At 42.8% G+C, this 26,662-nt stretch overlaps 1 protein-coding gene and 2 long non-coding RNA genes across 8 annotated transcripts in view; 1 reads left to right on the forward strand and 2 right to left on the reverse strand.

Annotated features, from left to right (window-relative positions):
• The first annotated feature begins 5,706 nt into the window (after positions 1 to 5,706).
• Positions 5,707 to 10,322, forward strand: LOC107075520 (uncharacterized). Of its 5 annotated transcripts, none has more exons than XR_011183593.1 (5): positions 5,707 to 5,862; positions 6,739 to 7,173; positions 7,743 to 7,803; positions 8,389 to 8,491; positions 10,186 to 10,322. It is a non-coding gene; the product is annotated as an uncharacterized lncRNA (long non-coding RNA). The 5 variants fall into 5 exon arrangements; XR_011183592.1 differs by having other exon boundaries at positions 6,739 to 6,941; XR_011183591.1 differs by lacking the exon at positions 7,743 to 7,803 and having other exon boundaries at positions 5,707 to 5,943; positions 6,739 to 6,941.
• Positions 10,323 to 10,772: 450 nt separating this feature from the next.
• On the reverse strand, positions 10,773 to 14,971 carry LOC107075539 (uncharacterized). The gene is made up of 3 exons (XR_001477047.2): positions 13,852 to 14,971; positions 13,012 to 13,111; positions 10,773 to 10,862 (listed from the first exon to the last, which is right to left on the reverse strand). It is a non-coding gene; the product is annotated as an uncharacterized lncRNA (long non-coding RNA).
• A 7,487-nt stretch (positions 14,972 to 22,458) lies between these two features.
• The window catches only part of pex14 (peroxisomal biogenesis factor 14), an 84,411-nt gene continuing 80,207 nt past the window's right edge, over positions 22,459 to 26,662 (reverse strand). For both annotated transcript variants that reach the window (XM_006642085.3, XM_015337209.2), the window contains exon 9: positions 22,459 to 24,955. In XM_006642085.3, the coding sequence (XP_006642148.2) occupies positions 24,493 to 24,955 (463 nt within the window). In that variant the 3' untranslated portion in view covers positions 22,459 to 24,492. The remainder of the gene's footprint in view (positions 24,956 to 26,662) is intronic.

The following is a 26,662-nucleotide window of genomic DNA, read 5'->3' on the forward strand; positions in this document are numbered from 1 at the left end:
TTTGATTATGATCACACAGCCAAACCCATGTGAGATAACAGTTGGCCTTGTCTGTTACGATGAAGGGAAAAGAAAAGCGCTTCGTGGATATCCTACAACTCAAGGGCAAAACTCCCTTCTCCTGGTACAGCTCATAACATCAGGACCTTTCCCGTTCGTCAGACATCCTTAGTTTAAAAATGACAGTAATGGAGAATATGACTGCGGACGGCTTAGGGAGAGGAGTTAGTATCATTAATGTTGGCCTGCATTCATTTCGTGCTGAGTTTCCGGAGCCGAATTCTGGGCAATGATGTTGTCCTTATCTGGATGGCTCACTTTGTCCTTGGCATCTGAAGGAAATGTTATGGATTTACTAGAAGTCCACATTTAGCAGGAAGGCACACAGGTGTGAAAAAGAGATTGACGAATTGATCGCGGAGTAAAGGTGGTTTTGCAGGTCCAGCTGTATGGGGTCCAGACACATGAACTGCAGGGCAGTCCAATCTGATTCTGCGCCCGTTTTCTTTTGGCAGCTTTTTCTAAAATAGTATGTCTGTCAGCCATGTGCAACGCAATCACCGCCCTGTATAGGTTAAATACACGTTCAGTAGAAAGCGCGCCTGTGTACCTTTCTCCTCCATGTGCTGTGTTGGCACTGGTAGCCCATGTGCAGCACCGAGGATGGGGTTAGTTCTGTGGATAGGGAGCTCATGGCTAGCTGTCACTGAATTCATGTTAAAACATCGGCCCTGCTATTCCATTTAAAGCAGGGGAGCCCCTGGAGCACCCATACCTGTGTACAGCATTTGAATTTTACTGGAAAAGCCCAGCCTTTCAGATCTTTGAGGATGTAGTTTCTTGTGTGTGGTCACAAGAAAATACAGGCTGAGAGTAGACAAGGTCATGTTGTTTCGATACTAAAGCCACAACTTGACAGGTTTTTGTTTTTAGGACTGTTTTACAATGGAAAGGCGGGAAATAAATGGAACTCATTCAGAAACTGCTGTGGGATTGGTAGCAGCTGTTCCATGAATGGGAAATTAGGGTCCCACACCCCAAAGGAACAGAGAAAGAATCTGACACACATTCAACCAATTTAACATTAACAAGCACTTATTGGAAGCAGTGCCTCATGACAGCCTCACAAAGCCTGGTTTCCCTCTGCTGCTAACTGGCCTGCATTCACAAACAACACACACACGAAGGTAAGTTTGAAATCTTCCATTTTTGAACACATAAAGCACGTTATCACACCTTCATTGGGATCTTATTGGAACAGCCGGGATTTTTAAGATTCTCTTCTAAAACAATAATGCCAAATTTGATTGCAAGTAAGGAGCCTGACTCCGCTGACAAACATTACTGCGAGATGAAAGGAGGCAGTTTAAAAGAAGACTATGACAAAGCCTGTATATGTGGGTGGTTTTAATTGTGTTCATTCTTGCAGTGGAGTCCTTCCTGTCTATTTACAAGCAGGGAAATATCAACATGGTAAAGGTCATCTCACAGGTTTTTTTTACTAGCGACAGTAGTTGTGGCTTGCAACCAAATAAGCAGCCTATAGTCCGATATCAAAAGCAAACTAAATTCTGATCAAATCCAAATATCCTGCGTTAGCACCTCTGTGTTCTACAGATGTTTGTATCGGAACAGCCTGTTTTTCGTATCGGTTTCGTATTTTTAAAAGGTATGTAAAAGAAGTGGTGAGAAAGATGAGTCACATCTGACAGTTATTTTCATTAAACAATATGAAAGGCACCCTATCCATCAACAGGTTGGCACACAATACTCACAGAGCAGAATTTGGAACTGTATATTGGGAGGCAGCAGTAGTCTTGGCTAACTTAGTTTTCTGACAGCCCTGAACTGGCAGCTACATCCTTTGAAAGCCGTACATGAATTGTCACAGAATAATCTTCCAGGCAGCCAAGCATATTGAACAAGCAGAGAGGCGATTGATATTTTCTGGTAAATCTGTTCAGGGCTCCTGCACGTCAATTACGTTGATTATTCTGCAGAGATACTATTCCCATTCATTGGCAGCATCCATGCATGCAAATAGGAGGCATGCCCAGTGTGTCACAGCTTTGAATAAACAAAAGAGGAGTTTCATCTGAAGACTCCCAGGCATTCTTAGGTGGATCATTTCTGGTTTTGTAACATTTTTTTCTTCCCTTTGTAGAGGAAAAAGATGGTAATCATGATGCTTATAAGAGCTGGGCTGAAATTCCATTAATGTATTCGCAGCCCAGCTTGGCTAACGAACCACTTTTTGGCCAAGATAAAAATTCAACAAATGAGTTTTGAAACAAAATAGCATTTTTAATGTATCTCAGTACTACAGTAACCACGAACCTAACTCCGAAATTTAAAAACAAAAAGGCTGAGGATTTGTGCATAAACGCCTCTAAATGTTTCCCAAACATCCATTTAGGCCACCAGGATTAAATGCAAATATACTGCAGGCCCAGGCTATCAGCTGAACCACTCCGGCCCTGAAGAGAGCTGTGTAAGGCAGCAGCATGGAGCTCTAAGCTCAGACACTCTGGACTAACCAGGCCAAGGCCAGGGCCCAGATCCTCAGTGCTGTAGTAGCCTCGACTGGCTAGGTTGCTACATTAATTGTTACCGTCGTTGTTCCACTGGACAGGAGCAGATAGGAGGCCGTGCTCACCAGAGCAACGGGAAACAGTCGGGGGACTCATGCGGCACTAAACCCAGCCAGACTCCCCCGGTCACGTATTGTACAGACTAGCAGCGGTTCGGCGACAGAAGCACTCTGGCAATGCAATGCCAATGCGTAGACTCCAGGAGGTGTCACGATGTTCCGTACGAGGGTGTCGCAGCCGAAAGCTAACGGTAACACAGTACTGCTGCGACGTGCGTGTGTTGTCTTGTGATTTTGTAGCATCTTAATGAGGTGATAATGTGTACAAACCCCCCATTACCACCACCCTCAAGTAACGTCTTCTAACGGCGTGCTGTGGTGAAAGTAGATTTTTGGTGGGTTTTTTTAGATAAATGAAGCCACCGAGGCAAAAACAAAATACTTTCCTTGGCTCCTGACACATTGTAAAACAGAAATAAACAGAGAGACTCCAGACAAGGGCGGGAAGGTACTGTTCTCGGGATGTAAAGGCTATCCTAACCCCCACTCCAGAGCTGAAAGTGGTGTTACAGCGTTTTGTGTTCGCTGGTACAGTAATAAACCTACAGGTACAGTACCTGTTGTGACGTTTGACTCCCAGTCAAATGTCATAAAGCAACACTGATGATCTGCCTAATCACCAGACCAGGCGTTGCAGATGAAGGTCAATTTTAAAACCGACAAATGAAATGACAGGCTGCAACTCTTAATTCCTAGTTTTATAGCTTTGAACCAATTTTTAGTCTTAAGAAAAGGCGACAGTCCAAGATTTGGAACCGATTGTGGGTAAATTGTGCAACATTATAGCGCATTGAATTGTGTACTTGAAATAAATGTGGTCACAAAGCGTACAGTCCCACTAAAAGCATCAACATTATTTATAAAGAAAACAAATTCATATGTTGCATTTCACATTTAATTTCGCAGTGTCAGACCACGTTCATTCGCGCAATTAAATCACCACGACTTGGGGGTCTAGATTGATTAGCCGAAACAATTCATTAAATTTAATTAAACGTATATATTCATTAATATTATTTCTAATTATTATTTTTTAGATTCATTGGAAACACGTAATGGTATAATTAATAAATATATTATATTGTATAGCGCACTTAACAACTGCTGACAGATATTTATAAATTGAATGTGCGTTAACGCCAGCGTTTCAAAATGTAGACAAAATGTTGTTCTTGTGTAATTACTGAGTGTAATTTACCAGACAAGAACCATCATTTTGAAAAGTTTTCCTTGATGAACGCTTTTCAGAATTGAATAGTTTAGGTAAGGCTTTTTAGAACAGATAATTACTGATTTTTTTTAAAGGGCAAATCAACTGCTTTTTTCTTCCTTTACAGTGCGAAATGAAAAGCTGAATGAACTCTCAAAGCTAATCCACTATGTGTGCTGACTACGCTGTTAGTATGTTACATAAACGTTTAGTCAGAAATAACAAACATTTCATACCATTTGTTTTAGTTTGTTAAAAGTATGTTTCATGCCATAAATTAGTCATCCCCCGTGTTTAGCAGGAGTTTGTACGAGAGCAAACAAGCAGCAAGTGGGAACACGAAAGAAATGTATAAAACTGTTAATCTCTGCTGGCCGGGAGCCAAAGAGCCATTAGTTGTCGAGTTGTTTGCTTAAAACCAAACCAGCAGTCTCTAGGGTTGAGAGAAACTGTTTTTGTTTTCAACACTTTATAACTTCATCCGAAGCTGCGATGTGCAGCTGAAGGCACTGAATCACAGAGCCCCTCTAATCCAATTCGCCAGACTCAAGATACACTGAAGTACCGGGCCCTAAAATTGGTTAATGTGACACGGGTCGGGGGAGTTGAGCGGAGCTCTAGCGACAAACCCCAGCAGACGTGTTGACTGTGAGCGGCGACGACGCGAGATTGTTTCAATTAACCAGTACAGAGATCTTTTGAAACGACCATCGTAATACCCTGTAGCTCTCAAGAACAACACCTGGCTCGTTCCTGGCTTCACAGAACCTCTGAAACCTCCTACATGGATCACAACTTTATTACAGAGTTACAGTTGAGCCAGAGCCTAAACAGATTACAGCTCCAAGGCAAAATATAGACTGGATGAGACACCATTCCATCACGAGGCAAATTTTAGAGATGTCAATCAACCTAGCGGGGAAGATAACTCTCAGGACACGGGAATATGGAAAATCATCTTTTTTATTCTCCGCAGCGATGGTAGAGGCAGCACTTTAACTCTCTCTCACAACCCCAGGCTGTGAACCCGTGAACTGTCCCTTTCCAATCCAGATTTTTCAACGACGAGGCTAAGGAAATTAAATTGGAAATATGAATGACAATATCTAGCTTAAAAAATAACATCCCAGTGTACAACATTAAAATAGTGGCTACTGCAATTTATAAACTCCACAAAATATGTCAAATAAAGTTAACACGACACTAAAAACTATTTAAACAGCCGTCTTTAACAAGACTTGAATGCAGCCGCCTCCCCCTTGAAACATTGCATCCAACAGTGAGATGTACTTTTTTTTTAAATACGAGAATATGAAAATGAAGATGACGCTGTTTTTAAACGTCTTGATCTTTGCTTCGCAGTTACAATACTTGCTTGGGCTTTCGGCTCTGCTAAAAACAGTTCAGTTCTTAAGGAAACAAAGACTGGTTTCGGCTTGGAGAAAACTTAACCCCAAAATGCGAGTTTGTCTTCATGGCCCAGTGTAGTTCAAATAAGATAAAGAGAAAGGCATGGCTATAGAGCATTGAAGGAAGCCAGGATCCGGTAACCACTGGAAATTAGAGTTCGTGCTCTACTAAATCACTTTAGCCCACAGCCCAGTCGCCGCCGGTTCGAACCCACCCGGGTCCGGCTAAGCTTTGCACCGAGGGGAGTTTTCCAGGTGCCCGTTTCCTACAGGGTCGGCATTTTTTCCGGGGGGGTTTCGTTCCTGGTCACTCCCCCTAAAAACTGGGGACATTTCGCGGGGGGTACGGGATAAGCGGGTTCTAATTAAAAAATTAAGGACTTCGTGCCACTGCAGAAAGGGAGGCGACCTTTGACGTCACTCTCGCCTTCGCCAGTTTCCCTCTCGCGCGGGTCAGGTCCAAGATGGCGGCGTTTGCAGTTTGTGAGCTTTCCTGCTTACGCGTTTTAAATGCCTTTATTTTCTTTTATTTCCCCCTCTACTGATAACAAATTCGAAGTACCTGTTGATTTTGAAGTTCCGCCGGCCTAAGGGTATGAGAACTTTCTAAATGATTTCCTTTCATTTAATTAAAAATGTTTGAGGCCTGTAGTCGGTGACGGAAATTTCTGCAGGTGTGTGATTGAATTCCCGCCGTGTGTTTACCAACTTTACGTGTTAAACAATTTAATTAAAATATGCCTAGGTTGGGTTAACCAACGTTTGTAGAATAAAGAGCGCATATCTTAGTTTATATTACAAGTGTTTAAAGTCTTAAGTTTGAACTTGTATTATTTTTTCAGTTTTCCTTGGCGAGGAATGGAGGTGTAACCTACATTCTGTAGCTGTTGATAGTTGTTGAGTACTAAGGTCTTTTACTGGCATAGTTTTGTAGGACTTTTGTGGCTGATACAGTTTCTAGAACCGTGGGTTATAGCTTTTGAAACCAATTGCTTAATTTTCTGAACTCGTTCAACGTCGTGTTTATTAAAGTTCCCACTCCCCACCGAAATAAAACACAGCAGTTTCACTTCCCAAGAAGACTTAGTGATTTGTATTTAAAGTCGGCGCTCGTTTTTAACCTGTTAAACTGTTGTTATTTTTTTCTGTTCTCTGTCAAAGATAGATCGAGGCGTAGTCTGTTTCGTTTGTTGTGTGGACGTGGTAATGTTTCATTTTCAACGAACTCTGAATTCCAGCGCCGCTTATGATGACATTTTCTAAAATTCTGTTTTATTAAACTAGATCATGCCGATTATATCGACAGCACTACAGATATACTGAGCATAAAAAGTAAAATCACATAATTAACTTTGCTGGAGTTACTTATCAGGAAAAATGACCATCTTTTGTAGCAGGTGCACTGACTTCTTATCGAACAGACCGGACATAGGTCAGTTCAATATGCTGATTAACATTCTCATCAACAGGGGGACTCCTGTGGAAGCTGCATGTAAATATTGCATGTGACCACTGCAGGAAGCATTACATGCTGCACATTTGCAATGCCAGCCGAGCCCCAGGTTGCAGACGTTGTCTTGTGGGATCCAGCCTGGACAAGCATGTGTCCGTTCGCTGGTCACTGAGCGCTACATGCCCTCATCCCTCCTGCGCTCGGTGGAGTTTAGGTCTGGTGAGTAGGGGCTTCGTGGCTTTGTGACTTTCACCATGCGAGACAGCTGGTTTCACAGGAGTGGCATGTGGACACAGGACAGCACGTTGTCCTGCTGGAATGTAGCCCCGTCGGGATGAGGCCGCAGAAAGGGCAGCGAGTGAGGAAGCCAGGAGAAGATCGGTGCAGTCAGGTGTCCATCAGACTCTGCAAGTGGATTTCAATTGCAGCTAGAACAGGGGTTAGCAACCTGGTTTGTATCACATTCCACTTTTTCCGCTGTTTAATTTGTAAACATAACTCATGCCACCTACTATTACCTGGATTCAAGGGTTCATAATTTTGCAAAAATGTATTATAAAACCTTTAACAACCAGTTTTTAATCTTTTAGATGCCTATCTACAGTACATCACCCACAATGTCTCATATACGTCACTGAAGACTTCTAGCTGAGACGTGCGTTTCTAATTTTAGCCAAAATATCACTTTTTGTTGGCCAAGCCAACATATCTTCAGCAGATTGTAAAAAGCGGTTCTTCAAAAAATAGTCTATAAATGACTTTCCTTTGTGTGCAATACAGTATAATGCTGCTGTGTAACTTACCTCAGTGTAACTTTCATGTCTTTTTGTACACATCAATAGGCTGTCTTTTTGACTCAACATATTTCTGTTATATGTCTGGCTCTGCAGTCCCGAGATATGATAATGGTGATTTGTGTTAAAATGTCTCAAAACAGTTGTCTCAAACTAAATATGCAGCTCCGGTGCACATAGCTTCTCCTTGTGACACAAAACCATGTTTTTCTTTCAATTTGTCAAGCTTTCTTTGGCTGTGACATATTTTGAAAGGATTAACTTGCAGCAACATCAACCATTCAACGGCAAGTGTTTTAGCTGTACATGTCCTTCCAAAAACTTAAAATTCCAGTTCTTTCTCCAGGTGTGCCGTATAAATGGCTGACCCTGCACTCTGACCCCAAGCTTCTCTCCCTGTCTGTGTGTCTCATGGAGAGGAAGCTGGGGTACACGAAAAGACAAATTCCTAATGCAAGAAATTGTTAATGGCCAATAAAGTGATCTTATCTAAACATTGTAAACTTTATTCTTAAATGAGTAGAACTCCGATATATTAAATACAGTTGTAAAGGGGTCTAATGTCAGACGTACTAGTGCAAGGTTATAGATGTGTTAAAGACAGCTATGATTAAATCCTATATCTTGGACTTCATTGTAGCAAACTAAATTTGTATGGACTCATGCCTGTGTATCATTGTTTCTCTTCTCACCTGACAGTTGTCACTTTGTGATGCTGCTTCATGAACATGTACATGTACAAAGTACAGTTCTTCAGTAATGCACAGCAATAGTAAATTTGAACTGTGGGGGGAAAAATAGCTTTTGAAACATTTTGTCGAAGGCTTGCAAATTAAATGGCGTTTAATTACATTTTTTGTCCTGTCCTTTAGATGAAGAGAGACAGTACTTGGTTATTTACACACGACGACTGTAAGTCTGGTTCTGCCAAGTCCTGCCTGTTGTTGAAGCGTCTCTCCAGCGAGATTCACTCTGGTAAGTGTTGTCAGGGTGATTTGTTTGCTTTAAAATGTATACAAGGTAGTGGACAAAAAACTGGAAACACCAATGTAAAGCCAGTAAGGAAGAGAGCTGGGGCAAAATGTGTGGTCTGTAAGGGCTGTATGTGACGTAGCATAGGATCTACCAGTAGTTGTAAACCTGCCGGAGGTGTGTGGCACTGTTTTTCCATGAGCAAGTCAGATCAACTCACGCTTGGTTGAAGGAGGTAGAAAATGCTATTTTGGGTGTCCAGAGATATCCCAAATGATTGTGTTCAGATCTGGTGACTGAGAAGGCCATGACATAAAGATGACATTGTAGTGATGCTCGTGAAACCATTGGGTGTCCATGTCTAATCTGTGGATGGGAACATTGCCATCCTGTAAGGCATCCCTCCCAACAGGAATGGAATGCTGAAGCATGGAGAAGGTGATCACTTATGCTGTGATTAGCATTGACCTTGCCTTTGCCATTGATAATGTGCCCCACTTCACAGAACCACCAGAAATCTTCACTGTTGGAATGGAGCACTCAGGCGTATAGAAGAATTAATTAGGCTGGAGCCATATGTGCACTCTTTTTTTCAGGAAAATGCTGAAGGATGGATTCATCTGACCTATCACATGTGTTCTGTTCTTTGCATCACTAGACTTGTAGACATCCATTGCCGGATGTGATGAAAAGTCTGGAACTTATGTTATACTGCTCTGTGGAGTTTTCAGTGGACCATTTTGGATGAAAGTGGCTGCCTTTTAAAACCAGTTAAAAACGTGACATCAGCCTTTGATGTGCAATTGCTCGTGTGTTTTGCCATGCAATTCAAATTAACACAGGGATTTTTGAGTATGAGCTTGTCCCCTTGGTTAAATGTTTTTCCCACAAGGCTTCATGCTGGCATCACCTTAAGGCATTGTTGCTTGTGAAACATCAGCAATTAGATCTGTCATAGTCACTTAAGCGCCAGTGGACGCCCCCCAACAATCACCCCGTTTTCAAACTCATGGAGGTCACCTTTTGTAGCCATGCTAGCTGTAAATATAACCAACCAGGTATGTCTGGTGGTTTTATACATGATCCTTAAAGCATGCCGGGATGTCATTTGCTTAATGCACAAGCTGCACTTATGTGGATGCCCCTGCTTACAATATTCTTGGTGTCCCTCATTTACCCAGGTGTTTCCATTGTTTTGTCAACTAGATCAATTTCTTGCTAAATTTAGAAATTTAGCTAATGCATGATTTTGTTTTAGCACTAGCACATGCCTATTACATCATAACTACATGATGTGAAGCAGAGTTTTGGTCTGCATGACTGAAATTTCAGATTGTTTGAGCTGGCAGATGTGCTTCTTTGAAGCAATTAATTGAACTGATCTCACTAATGGAAATTAAGTTTTTAAACCATGCTGGGCAGAACAGCACCAAAACTTGTATATCCCTTTATTTTCAGTGTCAGTGGTAGAGCTACAGGTGCACTCCATTCATTTGTACACATTGTGCTTTATATAAGAATGCAAGACTGATTTGTATTTGTATGGTATGGCTTCATTGTAAATGAAAATGAAAGGCCTGTTCATTTTCAGTTATGTTGGTTTACTTCAGAGAACAATTCTATTTTAAACTTGTTTGAACTGTTAAATGCTTTATCATTAAGTGAAGGAGTGTTAATTTTCTTCTTGTATTGTCTAGGACACTGATCCCTGAAGACAGCTGTCAAGTCTGGCTGCGCTGATGGGACCTGGATCCACACGTGTCCTGGGGAATGTTCCGATCCTGTTGCTCTGCGTTTCTTTTGTTCTGTATTCAATAAACTGCTGTTTGCGCTAGCTGTTGAGTGTTTGTTGTTTGCAGGTTGTGCTGCTCTTTGTGTACTGGAGGAGCCAGGGCTAGAAAAGTGCCAGGTGAGGAACTTGTCCCCCCAGCTTACTGCCATACTCTAGGCAGCCAGCAGGCTCTGCAAGCAGGGGCTTTGTTGCGTGTGCTAGATATTGCTTAGCAGCACCTCTTACTTGACCCAGATCACGATTGGAGATGGGGGAATCTTCTTTTTGCAGCAGTGGGTGCAGGCCTCACAGGTGGGGGTGTGGCTATTGGCCACAATCCACCCCCAGGTGACTGGGCCCAAGAGAGTCCCTGGGGAATATCTCCCTTCATTTTCATTAGCGCGCTTGGTTAATTAACTAAGACCGCTGACACTTAGCTGGGCTAACACTAGAGGTCAGTACTTCTTGCCTGTGGGTTCCAACACCAACCACAGAAAAAAACACAGCCATAACTTGAATTAAAAAACATTTTAATAATAAGCTCCAAAGAGGGACTCTGGCATGTTCCTCCAGGTAACCGGGTCCTTGGTTCGTTGCCACCGTCTGAAATGACACGGGGGGGGGGGGAGAAACCACAGGCTCATATTAGTGGACCAGTGTAGACGTGAAGGACACCTTTTTTCCTTTTTCTCAGCATTGAAGTGTAAAATGTCTGTTTCCTGCTCATTTTACAAAGGAGGGGAGTGGACAACGTTTAAACATGCTACTCATATTATTTTGCTTACTTGTCATGGCAACAAATGACTTTTTCAGTAGCAGAAATGTCTATACCAGGCAACTCAAAATTTAAAACAGTCCTAGTCGTTACTGGCATTTTCCACAATTAAAAACTTCAGCAAGTAAGAAGATTATAAAATGACTAATCTTGGATATACGTTTCAAAGTTAGACTACACAGTTAATATTAATTCTGACAGAATGAAATGAATTGTTCAACTCTGGGCAAGAATAAAATTAGTTTGTGGTCTTCATCTGCTAACACACATTTTTTACAGAGAGCAATGACATTTTTACTACCTGTTAAAACAAGTAACCTATTGCAGTTTCTGAAAATTAGGCAAGAAATGTGCCATCACACCCATGAGACCTTCCCCATGCAGGCTGGAAACCATCCAGTGAACCAATTCAGTAGCTCAAAGGTAGTTCTTTAAGTTTTGTGTGGTCAAAACTACTTTAAATAGTCAGGTAATTCCCAGCCTTCACAAGCCTGTGATCTGTGTGCACACTCCATATAATGATAACTTCGGACTTTCTGTGCAAAAAAAAATCATCAGTGATTTTTATATGGAGAGTCTCAATTTGTTTCAAGCATTATATGACATAAGAAACAGCAGTACTGTGGGAGTGCGATGCATCTTAATTAACCAGAAGTGGCTATGACCCCAATTTAAACCAAAATGCAACCTCACTTCAGATAAACGTTCATCATTTCAGACTGTATAGTTCCCCCCTACCAAGTCCACAAAGCAAAATACCTTCAAGCCTATCTCATCCCCCCAGCCAGTAGGAGGCTAGGGCCCTCACTGCTGACAGCCACAGGTTTTGATTGAAACCTTCCTCGATCCATGTATGCAAGATAATTTTGCATTTCTTACTTTCTTGTAGTCTTTTGACATTTGTTTAAGTCATATTTAAGCAGCATGTTATTTTTATGCCTACATTTTAAGCAAAATGTATTCAAAGTGCTGGGCCTGTGCCTCAGATACTGTACATTAAAGTCACAATGTAGATAAAGTTGCTCAATAAATTACCTTTACCTGTATGCCTGCATGCCAAAATCCAGAAAAAACAAGCAAATCGTGTGCATTGCACAACTAGTTTGAAGCAGATCTGTTTGAGACATTGCTGCATAACCCTGTAAAAATTTTAACTACTTACGTACAGAGTATTTAAATACAAACTACAGTGCTGTCAGCACTACACAGCCTGCCTGCATTGTGTCCATGCTTCCAATGTGAATGTAGTAACTGAAAAATGTTTTGTTAAAAAATCTCGGTATAAATCAGGATTACATTGACATATTAGGGCTGGGTAGCTACAGTGTAACCACCAACAACAAAAAAAAACAATATTATACTAAAATATCCCTGGGAGCCAGATTCTCTTTTCCAATATCATTTGCACAGATGAGTTAAACTGATTTTATTTTGTCTCAGACGGAGGGTGATGAGAGTGGAGATGGTCAACAGAGATATTTTAAGAAGTCTCTGCAGCAGACAGTATATGAGCAGAGAACAGATCGCAGAAAACAATAGGATATATGGCACTTTAAGGCATGGGAAATCTTGTATCAGCAGAAAGTTCCACTGATTTTAAACAAAGGGGACATCTGAATGACCTGAAGTATGAGGTGAATAAAGTATGCTTTTGTGCAGTGATCTTATTGACAACAAGAAAAATCTGAACCAGAAAGGTGAGACTACCTGAATAGCTATTGGAGGCACTGCATATGGATCAAGAAAGCATCTCCTAGATCTAGCAAACCTGAAGAGATCCAACAAGGAAATCCCACTTAACTGGTGCGAACTCTACAGTGGTCTGACAGCTGTCACACAGCCCTCTCTCTTTTGCTTTGGAATTATAAAAGATTAGCAGTTTTGTTTTTCCACAAAACAAGATAACCTTCATGAATTTCCGGCCCCTCAAGGCCACATACATTATTCCACATTGTTAGGGAATATTTCTTGTCTCACCTGTTTGAGAAGGGCTTGGGGAAACACTTCTTTTCTCTTTGTGGTGAATCTGTCCGTGGTGGCAGACTGCAGGGATGGGCCACCCAACACTTCCCACTCCCTGAGAGGCAAAAGTAAACAGGGGGGAAAATTAAGCCAATGCTTCTTGCATACTTGCTTATTCTGAAACTGAATTAATACTCAACTCATCATGCCCTCACCAGAGAAAAACTTGTTTCCTCTGAAAAATTAATAATATTACCACAAATGTAATTCAGCCATGGTTGTCATAGCAGTTCACGTGTCTATTTCTTTTTGTTTCCATTAGTGTGGTATACTTGGATGGCATTATCGTCATGAAAATTAACGTTTAACCAACAATATTCCATTCCCACTGATCACTGATCAGATGGTGGTATAGCGCATTACACTGTGTCCTGTGTCTGGGCACAAACACATCTCAGTATAGGAACTTGAAAAAACTTCTAATCAATAACGGTAACGTTAATGTCAACCTTTAATAATTTGTAACATGAATTTAAGCTAATAATTAAATATCTAAAACGTATACCTTGCAATGTTGTTGCTAACGTGTTGAAACAATAAGGATATACAACTTCCCTGAAAAAAAACGTTCTAGTTTATCCAAGGCTTAGTTAGAATTTGATTTTAAAGTAGTACAGCACGCCATTGTACTACATTACCACAGTCACAATGCTAATATTAAAAAAGCTGACAAAAGTAACAACTATACCCGTTTGTTAACGAAACGACACAATATGAGCAACACATCTAGTTCAAAAACAGCTTCACCAATTTTAATTAAATTCATGAGCATTAAAAGTGGAAACGCTGACTTACCTTGAAGACAAAAAAAACGGTCTTCTCTCCATAAAAACCGAAAACAACGCTAGTTCGGATTTACATGGGGAAAAAACGTACATGCAGCGTACTCGACAGGAACATTTCTATCCGTCAACAATAAAAGGAAAAAACATGCATATATGAAAAGTATTCGATTTACAGAAACGCAGGCCTACTCGATCCTCAGCGGTTTGGAAAAGCCGCCATCTTGTGCCCAGGTGTTGCTGATTTGGACGTCCTCTCACGCCGCCCCTCGTAACGGCGAGAACCGCAGTTCAATTATACTTTGTTTCGCACTGGCACCAAATTGTGCTACACAATTAACAGTTACGAAATACAAAAGTGTACAATTATTGTCAACTAAACGTCTCGGAAACGGCGCCATACCATTTCTATGCACACTTTAGACTTGCGCTCTCCTCCAAAACGAGTTTCGAAACGCTTCGCGTTAGGGGGGGTCTTCAAGAGGCCTTTGGTTATAGAAAGTCCCAAGCACCCACGGAAACCAGCTTACGAGAGCTGTACTACTTTGTGCAGTCATCTGTTACTATGATTTAAAGCCAGCATATACTGTACGCAAGCTTTATTTCTGATACGCTAACACTATGCCCTGTACGAAACAGTGTTGTTGAAGGATTTACAAATATATTTTCTCTACCGCCTCACGTACGTAATGCGCATGTTCGACCCGATCCTTAGTTGTATATACTGTATATATCAGCTAAAAATCATAAATGAACAGTTAATCCCTCTTTAACAGATAACATAGCCTACCGTTTTTTTTCCAGCGACAGGAAAGTTGCTGTTGCATAGAATAATGTTTTGTCGTTTCCATACATATTATTCTTTTAAATAAAATTTTGGTTAAACTAACATCCTTTATGTATGGTAATAGATTCTTGAATCGTTTGTAGCCTTACATAATGTCCGTATTTCTGATCGTTTATGGGACCACATGCTGCGAAGCGCAATTCACACGCTTCTTTGTAGAGACTGAATAAAGCAGAACCCATTACGCACGTCTACAGTGCATAAACATTATACTGTAACTCATGTCAACGAATCTATGCCTTTACTACAGTAACCAAAGACAGAGATCAAACACCACTGAAAGCAGCACAGGTGATGGCTTAAAACACGCATTTAAACTTGAGCTTCGCTAAAGCCTATAAACAAAACAACAACTACATTCTCTATAACGTTAAAAAGTGATTTATTTTCATCTCTTCAACACAGAACACTGCCAGAGGAGACTGAGTGAAGTATTCAAAATCCTCTAGCACACTGACAAAGTGGACTGGACTCGACTAGACTCTTCAGAATCAACAGTGAAACATGACCTAGAGGACACAAGTGGAAATCGGGAGGAAGTGCACAGGAGGAGTACCACTACACAAAGGATTGTGGGGGGCTGGAACAAGTCAACAAAGCTGATACACTGGCTTCTTTCAAGAAAGGGCTGGGTAGGATCCTTGGATCCATGAGGTACTAGTAACCAGGCGAGCTGGATGAGGCAAATGGCCTCCTTTCTTCTATGGTATCACACGACACAGGTGAGCCACAGACTGACAAGCAGGTCATCATCATACTCAGCAGCACCGGCAAGTTTTCTGTTGTGGTCGTGTCCACGATGTTACAGCATGAAAAATAAAAGGAGAGGGATCAGTGCAGGGGTCAAGGACTGAACTCCTGCTCAAGAGAAACCTGAACGCAGTCAGTGGAGTTTGTACTTCAGGACGTGTCTGCACCAGCGGGCCCAAGGCCTTGTGGAAGCCATGTGACCTGCTAAGCTTGTAAGCTGGTATCAGGAATGCCGCATTCAGTGTGAAATCCCCTTATTTTTTTCTTGTGAAACTTGTCAGTATCACGTTGAGCTCAGGAAACGGCTGCCAGAAGATTTATGTTCGAATTTGTTAGTCAAACAAACGTAGTTGTAAATGAATTCAAATGTAAATCCAGAGCCGAGCAGGCAGATGATATAGGTGTTAAAAACAAAACAAAACAGGAATTTTCCATAAAGGCGATATTCCAATGACACAACAGCTACCTCCGACTTTAGCGGATGTTTAGCGTCACCTTCATCGCCTTTGCATATCCTTTTACGCTCAGCTATTTACTCAGCAAACCAGGTTGTATTCAAAATTAGAACCATTCCTATTTTTCCCTTCCAATAAAATGATGATATGCGTGTTGTTCCAAAATATGGCTGATGTGTCCTATCCTAGTGGTACTATTTGTAGAAAAGCTCTCTGTTTGAAGGCAGCTGGGATCTGTAAACTATCAATGCACAAACTACAAATAGTTACTGAACTGGTAAAACTAATCTTACGGCTCAAAAGCATTATACAGATAAAAGGTATATTGTTCAATATGCTGTGTATTTGTCTTAGTTTTCTATGTACTGTAGGTTGGGAGATATCATTGCAAAAATTCCACATGCATAAAACTGATACATTGGCTCACTTTCAAAACACATCCTGTAGCTGAATATTATATGATACTTGTGTTTGCACATAGATGATACAGAAGGTGTATCTCAAACTACAGGAATGGAAAAAAATGAAAGAACAAAATCTTTGATAAGAATGTCAAGACCAATGCAGAAAGTCCTTGAAGAGAAGGAAAACTTAAACATTTTTAAAAGGGTGGTAATGCTAAATTGGTGTAAATTTTCCAACGCAATGTGTGTCCATTTTGGATGAGGACTACAGTGTTAGCTACAGTATAAGAAGCAATTGTCCACAAGGTTAGGTGGTTACCTGCACATGTAATCAAACCTGTACAACCTTAACTCAGCTTTTCTGTTTATGATTAGCAACACAGAAAATGATGTGTGTTTGTTTTTTTTATCAGCTTGTTTCATATAAAAACAAAAAGGACTTTATAAGCCCTGTTATACATTATATCAATGTCAATACATTAAACAAAATAAAGGATATCCTGCATGGCATTATGGTCATAGTGTCTTGGCCTTACTTCCTAAAGAGTCGTGTGTTTGTCATTTTGTCACTTAACTGGAGCTCATTCTTTGAAGATGCAGTGGAAAATACTTTAAAACGAAACATCTTGGGGTGAAGATGGTTTAGGGTTGACCACATCTTTCGAGATTAAAGGCTTCTAATGGCCTTGGAGACTTCCTCCTACCTGCATGTTGCTGGAAACAAATACTCAATCATGTCAGACAAGCTCACCAAGATGACAGCGAGGCCTCAAAGCAAGATACACAGTTAGCCTTTTACTGTACGTGGGAAGCAAATCTACCCACCTACCTGTTACAGCTGGCTGAACCAGGTGTTTTGATGTGCCTTCTGGAGTGTGTCAAAAATAATACAGGAGCATTTTTACTTTGCCAGCTCAGGTAGATGACGCCCTCCTGGTAGGAGATCTTGCAGCCAGCAGGAGAAATGAAGGAAACCTTCCTCTGAACATAGAGTTGTACAGTGAGCAGTGAGTTGAACAGTCCTTATATGCTTATTATGGGTCATTTATTTGCATTTATAGTTGACACTGACAGTGAAGAATGATTTTGCGCATCAAATCACAGATTGTCTGTCAGTGCAACAAGCAAAATTGGGGCGATTCCTTTTTCTAGTAGCAGATGATCTACATCAAACGCAGTCAACAGAATCAACAGAACAACAGAATCCTGTGAAGAGCCACATAATAACATGGCCTGTTCTGGTGTTGCAGCTGTGCCCTTTGTGAAAAGGAGAGTTAAAACAGGTGTGATGGGGCAGAATTCTAATCCTCCACATTATAGTTGTTGATCACACACAGTCACCCACACTTGAAAGTCTGTAATTTAATATGGAATACATCAGCAATGTGACATTTGCCGCATGGAAAAGGCAAAGCTTGGGAAGATTTTGACGATGCTATTAATAGAAAATGTGCATCATCAACTGGGGGTTTTCTGTTACAAAAGGAATTTTGACACGACTGCAGCTCCATCCAAAATGGGTGCTAAGGGCCCATCCAGCGATTCTGTGGGTGTTTTTGGGAATATAGGAATATATGGATTGTGTTTCTCCGGGGACGTGTTCGCAACAGGGTCATCCCTTGGAGGCTGGAGAGCCATCGGGGAGCACAAAAACACACACGCCCCCAGCTTCGTGCTGAACACACACACAGGCCCCCAGCTTCGCACTGAACACACACACAGGCCCCCAGCTTCGCGCTGAACACACACACAGCCCCCCAGCTTCGCGCTGAACCGGGGCACCTCCCAAAACAACAACTTTACACGTGGCAACCCGACAGCGAGGGAGAGGGGGCGTCCTCGTTCCTGACAGGGGACCCGCAGTGAAAACAAGCAGCACGGAAACAGGAGCTGCCCAGCCATGAGCTGGAACCGACACCCTGGCTTCTTCCGAGGAAGGCCATCAGGCCAAAGGCCCTTGAGTGCCCGCGACGGCACCAGGCGGCCTACGTTTTCAATGGGACTTGGCAAGACAGAAGTCGGAAGGCTGCTGCGGAGGCCCGTGTGTGACAGGGACGATATGTCAATCTCAGAACACAGAGTCGCGCTAAAGGCAAGGAAAACATTACCTGTCGCTGGAACCGTAAGAATGACTGAAATGGGTCTGCTGACCTGTTCTTTCACCGACTCAACCTTCTCCCTCCCTCTCCCTCTCCCTCTCTCTCTCTGCAGCATGCTCCAGGAGCTATCCTGATGTCCTCTCTGATGGTTTGTCTAGCTCACAAACATGGGAAAGTGGTGCACCTGTTGCTCCGGCAGGGCCTCCACAGCTTCACGCTGGCCGGGAGTGTCGGCAGAGCCGAGCTCATCGATTCCGCTCCTTGCAGACAGGGTGTGGCTGTTATTATCGAGCCATTATGCTTTTTTTCTCTCTCTCTTGCCCCCGTGGCTCCGAGTCTCACGACAGTGACGACCACATATTTGTTGAATTCAAACTTGAATGTAGGCCAGGGGCAGCTTCAAGAGAGTGCTGGAGGAAACCTGATGCTGCCTGATTGTTGCGAGTTTATGCAACAAGTGATGACAAAGTAGTTTATGGCTTTCTGTGGTCTTCCATGCCAGAAGATGAAGCCATATACAGGCAGCTCAGCTCCTCATGTTCACAGTAAAGGATGGGGGTGTGTAGGGGTGTGTGTCACCCTAGCCTTTTTGTTACTGTGGCTTGTTGACCCCCGATGAGCTACCTTTCACATTTGGGGCCCGAGTCTCTGAAGCGACGGCCTTGTAAGGTGCAAAGACTGAACCAAACTTGCCGAAATTAGCAACAAGTCTTTTCTTCCCTCAGCATGAACAAAATAAGTCCATCCACCCTTCCTCTAAGCGCTTCATCTAATTCTGGGTCACAGGGAGCTGGAGCCTGTCTCCGCAATCAACAGGCACAGGGCAGGATACAACCTGGACAGGATGCCAGTCCATCGCAGGGCACATACAGTACAGACACTTTAGACCAGGCCAATTTTCCCAGAAGCTGATTTAACGACTAGCTTGTTTTCGGACTGTGGGAGGAAACGGGAGCCCCCAGGGGATACCCACATGAGGAGAACATACAAACTCCACGCAGACGGCAATTGAGGAATTGAACCCAGAGCCCCAGCACTGTGAGACAGCAGAGCTATCCCCCACACCGCCATGCCACCCACGAAGACAGCGCATTACTTTCACTCCTGGAACTGTCTCAGCACTGTCACACTATTTTCACTTGACTGGTAAGAATTCTCAAATGATAACACTCATACTCACTCATGCTCACTCATGCTCCCTGCCCCTCTCCTGACTCACTGTTTTATCAAGGGGACTCCGGGAAAATTTCGTTTCTCCGTTCGGGTGAAGGTGGGCTTTGCCAGCATGGCATCAGCTGGAATGACCAGCCGGCAGTAGTTCATGAGAAATAACAAGAGCTCCGAATTAGATGCGCTGAGGGTGTGGATCGAGTAATTTCAGTACGGTGACATTTGCTTTAAGCAGCCTGGTCCAGGGGCAGCCCCTGGGTCACAGGGCGAGCAGGCTGGGAGCCCCCTGCAGGGTGAGGAGTTAACCAGTTAACCAAGGGGCAGCTCCACTGAACAACTTGGGGACGTGAAGATGGGGTGGAGGAGGATACTTCACTGTTTAAAAGAGGGGTTTGTTGATGGTAAATATTCCTAGTGAGTAATGACAATGGAAAGCTGGGACAAATGAGGCTTGGTTATTGTCATCCCTCCTAAATGTAAGGACTTCATTTAACAGCAACATTGACCTACTTGGCACAAAATCGCCTTCACTTTCCTTAGTATTCTAGGAAATAAAAAAAGGCTCACAGGTGTAGGGTGAATAATTCTGTGCCTCTTGTCTTTTGTAAAGTGAGGTAAAAAGGTTTTCACTTCTTTTTTTATCACAGACTCAAAGATATGATTGTAACATGTATATGTAAGATTACCCAAACTCGCCATCTTTCTCACAACTGACTCTGTTCATTCACAACAAGCAATGGAAATAAATGTTAGTGATTTCCTTTTTTTTTTACAAAACAAACTTAAAAGACCCCTTTAACATTTAAGGTTCTGCTTTTCTCCGTTTGTGGTTTTATTTCCTTTTGTTGTCAGCTACATGGGCTGCAGCAAAATAACCCGTGAAATGAGCGTAGGGGAAGATGCAGATATAAAAAACAAGATTTATTGCAGATAAAAATGACCTTGGTAACAGAAAAAAAAAGTAGGCACTTTGCTCACTTTTGACGTCTTGAGGTTTGCTAGTGGGAAATGCCAAGAAAGTAATGGAAATTCAGGCTGTTTTTTTCTCCATTTATTGCAAAAATGACAATTTTGTATTAGTATTTTCTCTGATTCAAATTTCGCTAATAAAACTAACCACCACAAAAAGTTTAAAACAGTGTAAGTAACTACTTGAATTACTATTTGTTAATATATATATAGCTAACCCTGTAAAGAGCCAAAAACAGAAACTGAGGTCATGCGCCGCAAAGGATTTGATGTAATATTGCAATGTAATATATGCTTGTCTATAACAAAGACTGAAGTACCTCAGAGTAGAGTCCATTTCTAGGCTGGAAAGAATGCATGGAGGTATGGAAATAACAGATGCTAAACTTTGACTCCAGGGTTTAGTTATGGACTGCCACAATTAAAGAACAGTGCAGTTTTCATACTGATCTTTAGTATTGCACACTGCATAGGCTGCAAAAAAAAAAAAAAATTCCCACGTGCAAAGGGTGATCCTTTTCTGGAAGGGGGAAACATACGTTTAATCTCTAAATCATTTTTTATTTGTTTCATGCAATTTTTAACGTTTTAAAACACTGAAAAGGAGTCAGTAAAATTCACCACTGTATGGCCAACACAAACTGAAAAATGTAGTAGTCTCTTGTCACATTAAATTGACTATGGACAGCCACACCTGGTGATCTGGCAGGGGACGGCTAAATACCCTATCATTGATCAGTGGAGACACTCAGCCTTCTAACCTGCTGAGTGCTCAGTTGAGGAGAACAATGCAGCTCAGGCCACATCAATACATTCTTCTATTGAGTGGTCTACGTTTAGCAGTCAGATTGATGAGCCTAAAGCTTTAAACTCCCTTGGTAACGCAAGAGACATGTGAAAAGCCAAACTATGCTTTTAGAACATTTTGGTTCTTGAATAAGAACAGTTGCTGTTTTTAATAACTACAATAGTTCCCCCTTTTCAAACAAACGGCACATAGAGGATTGCCCATCCAATAATATATCAGGTCCCTCCCAGGCCCCCTTAAAAATGTACAAAGAAATTAGAAATTGCATCAGATGGGGGCTTTCTGAATGAGAATGCACGATATATCCCACAGGGCACTAAATGATGTACAAGTGCATTTATTACAGCAGCCCCAATAAATCTCAGGTAGGACTGAACTCATGGGAAAGGTTAATGGATTACAAAGGGATGTGGTATCGAACCATCCAGAAGTTTATACACCACATCAATACATCAAATGCTATTGATCATTTCGTCCCTGACAGATAAATTAAATTCATAAACTTGATAATGCACTGGAATATTCACTCGCCCTACTTCATTTTTTAAAGGGTGTCATTTTAGGCTTATTGAGTCAAATAGTTTTTTTTTTTTCCCCAAGAACACTGACAAATTCAGTAAGCATTAATTTCAAGGAGAATAAAATGCCAGTATACCCATCCTCTGTTGGAGAAAGAGGCTAGGAAATCCGTCTTCTAAATAAACCCTCAAACTTGAGATGCTACAAACATCACAAAAGTGTACTTTCTTCCGAATTCACGATGGCAGAGTCATACAACCATTTATTTTCCTTGTGTGCTGTTTAAGCTTTAACTGATGTGGAAAACATTCTGTCGCTTCTCACTTGGACTCTCTGCCTTGAAACTTCCCCTGCCAACGGAATGATGTTTTCTGCACAAGTATGACAAGACACTACGGCAAAGTGCAGTGAAATCAGCTTGCTGTCATAAACTCTCAGCACCACGATTTCTTTTTCATGAATTTGTGTAACTCTACAGATGATATCATGAGTTTACAAACCACGTATCATGATTTTCTATAAAATAGTTGAAGAAAGTTGCAGTTGCTATTGTTACTAGTTTGCAACAGAAACAAAGTCTGTACTTCAAGCATGTGGTGTATTGTGTTAAACCAGATTTATTACAATTATATACATTTTCTTTTGATATCAGCAGTTATACATAGTCACAATTACCAGCTGACAGCTTTCAGTTAGAAATCATACTGCAAAGAGAAACGCAGAGTTGTAAAAAAGGAAAACCGTACATTTAAAATCTCCAGCAAGCATTGCATTTTTAAGCTGGTAACAAATTTGTGCTAACGTTTGAATGTCAACGAACAGCTCCTCTGCAAGGTTTATTTTTCAAGAAGCCTGTGAACGCTATCCAGGCAGGTTCATATCAGTCACTATCTCACTGTTGTGCTTTACTGTGTGACAGGTGAACTCTGGCAACAGCTGGACACATATGTCAGCCACACACTCATAGACAGGGACCTGGCTTCTGGGATTGTACATCTTATTCTGCTCTTTTTTTTTCAAGATTACTCATCACCCTTTACACAATTGTTTTTAAAAAAAGAAAGTGTCATGTCTCTAAATTACTCAGTGGGTTGACTGAGCAGAAAGGCAAGAAACAGTTTCCGGAACAAAATACAGGTTAGCACTTGTTTTAAAAAAGGAAACAAATGTTGCTGCAGCAGACTCTTCCCTCTTAATGCCTCAAAGTATTTTACCCAGCCTCCTCCAGCTTTTTCCATGAAAACGATTTGTTAATAGCAGAACAGATACTGTACTTCTCACTTGAAGGATCTTCTTGTCAGCTGGGTGAATGAGTAATTTCATTAGTGAAAAATTCATACATTACTCGGCACTCAAACTGCAGACTGTCTTCATTCTCTTTTCTCCTGCCCCCATGATTTTCATAGGTAAGTCCCAGTTTAAGGCAGAAGCCCTAATTGCTGCTTGTGAATCCATTGTACTACAGTTTAACGACAAAAACGGTGGTGCATGCTAAGATCATTCACAGTAGGCGGGCAATATAATTTGGACTGGAGGGTCTGTCATGTAATATAACAGGCTTTCAGTATTAGATTTCAGATTTTTAGCCTCCCTGACATTTCGTGTTGCATGAACTAAAGCATTTGTTATTTGTTGATCATTAGATTATTAACACACTTCATACACGAATCAGCAATGCCACCTGAAACTGAGCAAATGCACCAGCCTGAAACGTACTGATTTACTGCGCACATACAGAACAAAACAGAAGGCTAAGGAAAAAACCTCACCTTCCTCCAGGGTTTGTGGCTCTGTCCTTTGTAACCGTATATTCCTTGACTGAAACCAAGTGATTATGAAACTAATCCAAGTTTCTATTTTAGTGAATGTTAGAAATAATCGTAACGTTCAGGAGTTTCCTAAGCGCCTGATGAAGCTAGCACAATACCACACTTTTCTTCCTGCTACGTCTGTGGGGTGCCAGGTGGTTTGTCCAGCAGGGACAGGCTATGAAATAAACTTAAATTAATAAATCTCACTTACTGAGATAGCTGACTTGGTTGCACAAAAAACAGCTTTTAAATAAGCACAGAAACATTGGTCACCTAGTCTGTGACCTGGTGTTAAAGTGCATTGGACAGGGTTGTCGATATTCTACCTCTTTGGTGTCCAAAATTACTCACTGAAGCCCCCTGTTTGAAAGAAAACAAAAAGTCAAACTACAAGATTACCCTAACAATTTGGTTATGCATTAATGTAGTCTATAGTCACTATGTTCCGTGTAATGTCATTCACAACAGTTACTGGTTTTTCATGTCGGTCTGTTTTGCAGAACTCTGTGTCGAGCGTAAGCAGGGAAAAAATAAAAGGGCCAGACTCTGCGCTGTAGTGTAGTCATCCTGTGCTCTGAGAAGATCCACAAAGAAAAACCTACTGGCCCAGCCATGCAATAATGTTGCACCAATCTGCGTGACGAAAACTGAAAATCAAGCCACATATTGTACAGGACACTGCAGACCCCCGGTCCAGGACCTGCAGTCACGCATGTTTCCAGCCTGCCAAGATGCATATTATATCATACAGAGAAATCATAGAATCAGAGGTGTCGTAATGGCAGAGGACAAAAAGCGATTCGGGGAGGGGAAGCGCCGCACTCAGTCCACTTCGCTCTCGTTGCTGGCCCCCTCCGGGCGCCGCAGCTTGTCCACGTGCTCGTTGATCTGTCCGTCCCCCCCTCGCCGGTCCTCCGTCTGCACGGGGAGGGGCTCCTCTTCGTCCACGTGGCTCACGTCGTCGTCATCCTCGTCGTCCTCCTCCTCCTCCTCCTTCCTCTCCTCCTCCCCCTGCACCTCCATGCGCACCTGCCCCTTCACGTCCAGGGGCAGCTGGCCGGCCAGCGGCCCCTCGCCGGCAAGGGCCTGGCCCCCCGCCGGGGCGCCCGCGGGGCTGTGGCCCTCCTTGACGGGCGAGGAGGAGGCCGACTCGTTGCTGACGGGGGAGATGTCGCTGCTGCTGTTGTTGTGGTTGACCGAGGGGGAGCTGCTCAGCGTGGCCGGCTTCAGCGGGATCTGCCAGGACGGGATTTTGGGAGCCGAGGGAGACGCGGGGAACTGCCTCCTGGGAGAGGGAAGGGAGGAATCAAGACAGAAGGGAGTCGCTGAGGTTCGCAGGGAAAGCTCGGCACGTTTTCAGGAACCATTCTGGACCAAAACGCTTTTTTTGGTTTTGCTCACACTTTCAGAACTAAATCCTCTGCTTATAATAGGAGTCACACAGCATCAGCATGCAGTAGTGCCTAAGGACCGAGGGATAAAACTGCTGTTCCCCAAAGAGTCACCGACAATATTTTCCTTTAATAAAATCCAGCGACTTGTGGATTACTGACAAATGCTGCGCTGTGTGAGCTTTGCTGCTCACGGAACTACTCAGGATACTCTCACTTCCAGGATTCTGGTGGAGACGGGAATTTTGGTCAAAGGGAGGCAGTGTGCACATAACTGCACTGCTTTTTTAGGAAGACTCAGGTAGATCAAGCTGTCCACGCCTTTCACTGCCCATCCCTCATCCTGGTGCGTGTACAGTACCAATGTGGGAGTGCTGGTCCTAAACTCTCAAATCTTTTATTACGACGGAATCATTCAGTCCGTTCTTCTGTTTTCCATCTGCTGTGGGACCCTACTGGTCAGCCACCCCGCCCCAGGCACCCGCACAGAGCACTTCAGGCCTGCTCACAGCTCTACTGCAGTCTTTTCAGGTGCAGGCAGTGTCTTGACTTCACCAGCAGAACAGGAAGGGAAAAAAAAAGGCAGCGGTGGGAGTTTCCATCACCTCAGCATCTCTTCACAATACAAACAAGATGATGCGCACATTATTCATTATCATCATAAACGCGATCAAGAAATTTAATTTGCCGATTTCGTTTGCTCCCACATTATAAAAAATGCATACTCTCAGTTTTTCAAAAAGCACTTAGCCACGCTGGAAAGGAACAGTAAATTCATTCTAAAGACAGCACTATCCCCCCCCCGCCCGCCAACCAGCTCCCCCACCCACACTCACACCCTGGGGAGTATTGGTGGGGGGGGGGGGAGTTCTAAACAAATTTCGCCTACTTTTATCATCCTCGTGGCAGGCTGTTTGATCAGGGGCGAACCATGCTTCAAGCACACAGACTAACAAAACACATACAAAACCAGAACGCTATCTGCTCAGAGACGGCTCAGGGGCGTCCTCGCTCTCCAGCCCCGCTGGCGGCGAACGCGCATTTGTATTGCAAAGCGGCTGCTGGCGAGGGAGCCCGGGCGCCACGCGTACAGCACGCCACCGGCTCAGGTGAAGCGCTGTCACTCAGATCAAAGAGTGCCCCCGCAGGGCCCGCGTGCCCTGCCCTCTAGTGCCCTGGAGGAGAGCCAGGCAGCAGGGAGGCCCCTCCCAGAAGTGCCCCCCCCCCCCTCCCACAGTGTGCCTCGCCATCCCAAAGACTGTCCCGTGAAAAAGCGCCACAAGCTGACCGGACCGGCAGCGCTCTAAACTACCAGGAAACGAAACAAAAGCTTTACAGTCACTTTCTCCGCTGCTGTTGCTGCTCCTGTCTGTGTGTCCCTGGAACGATTTTTTTTCTGACGACCCTTTACTGCTGGGTCCAAGTTTCAGCGCCTTGTCTTCCCCTTCCTCTCGGAGAACCAGCTCATTTTAAGAAATTCACAGACAGGTCGAGGTTAATTCTGCCTTTCACAGGAATTACAGGATTGAAACAGCTTAACCTAAGGAAACATGGAGATGTATTCCCAAGTTGTCTCCAGTGTGATGTTAACCCTTGATGAC

This window comes from Lepisosteus oculatus, chromosome 25, assembly GCF_040954835.1.
Source record: "Lepisosteus oculatus isolate fLepOcu1 chromosome 25, fLepOcu1.hap2, whole genome shotgun sequence".
Lineage (NCBI taxonomy): Eukaryota > Metazoa > Chordata > Actinopteri > Semionotiformes > Lepisosteidae > Lepisosteus > Lepisosteus oculatus.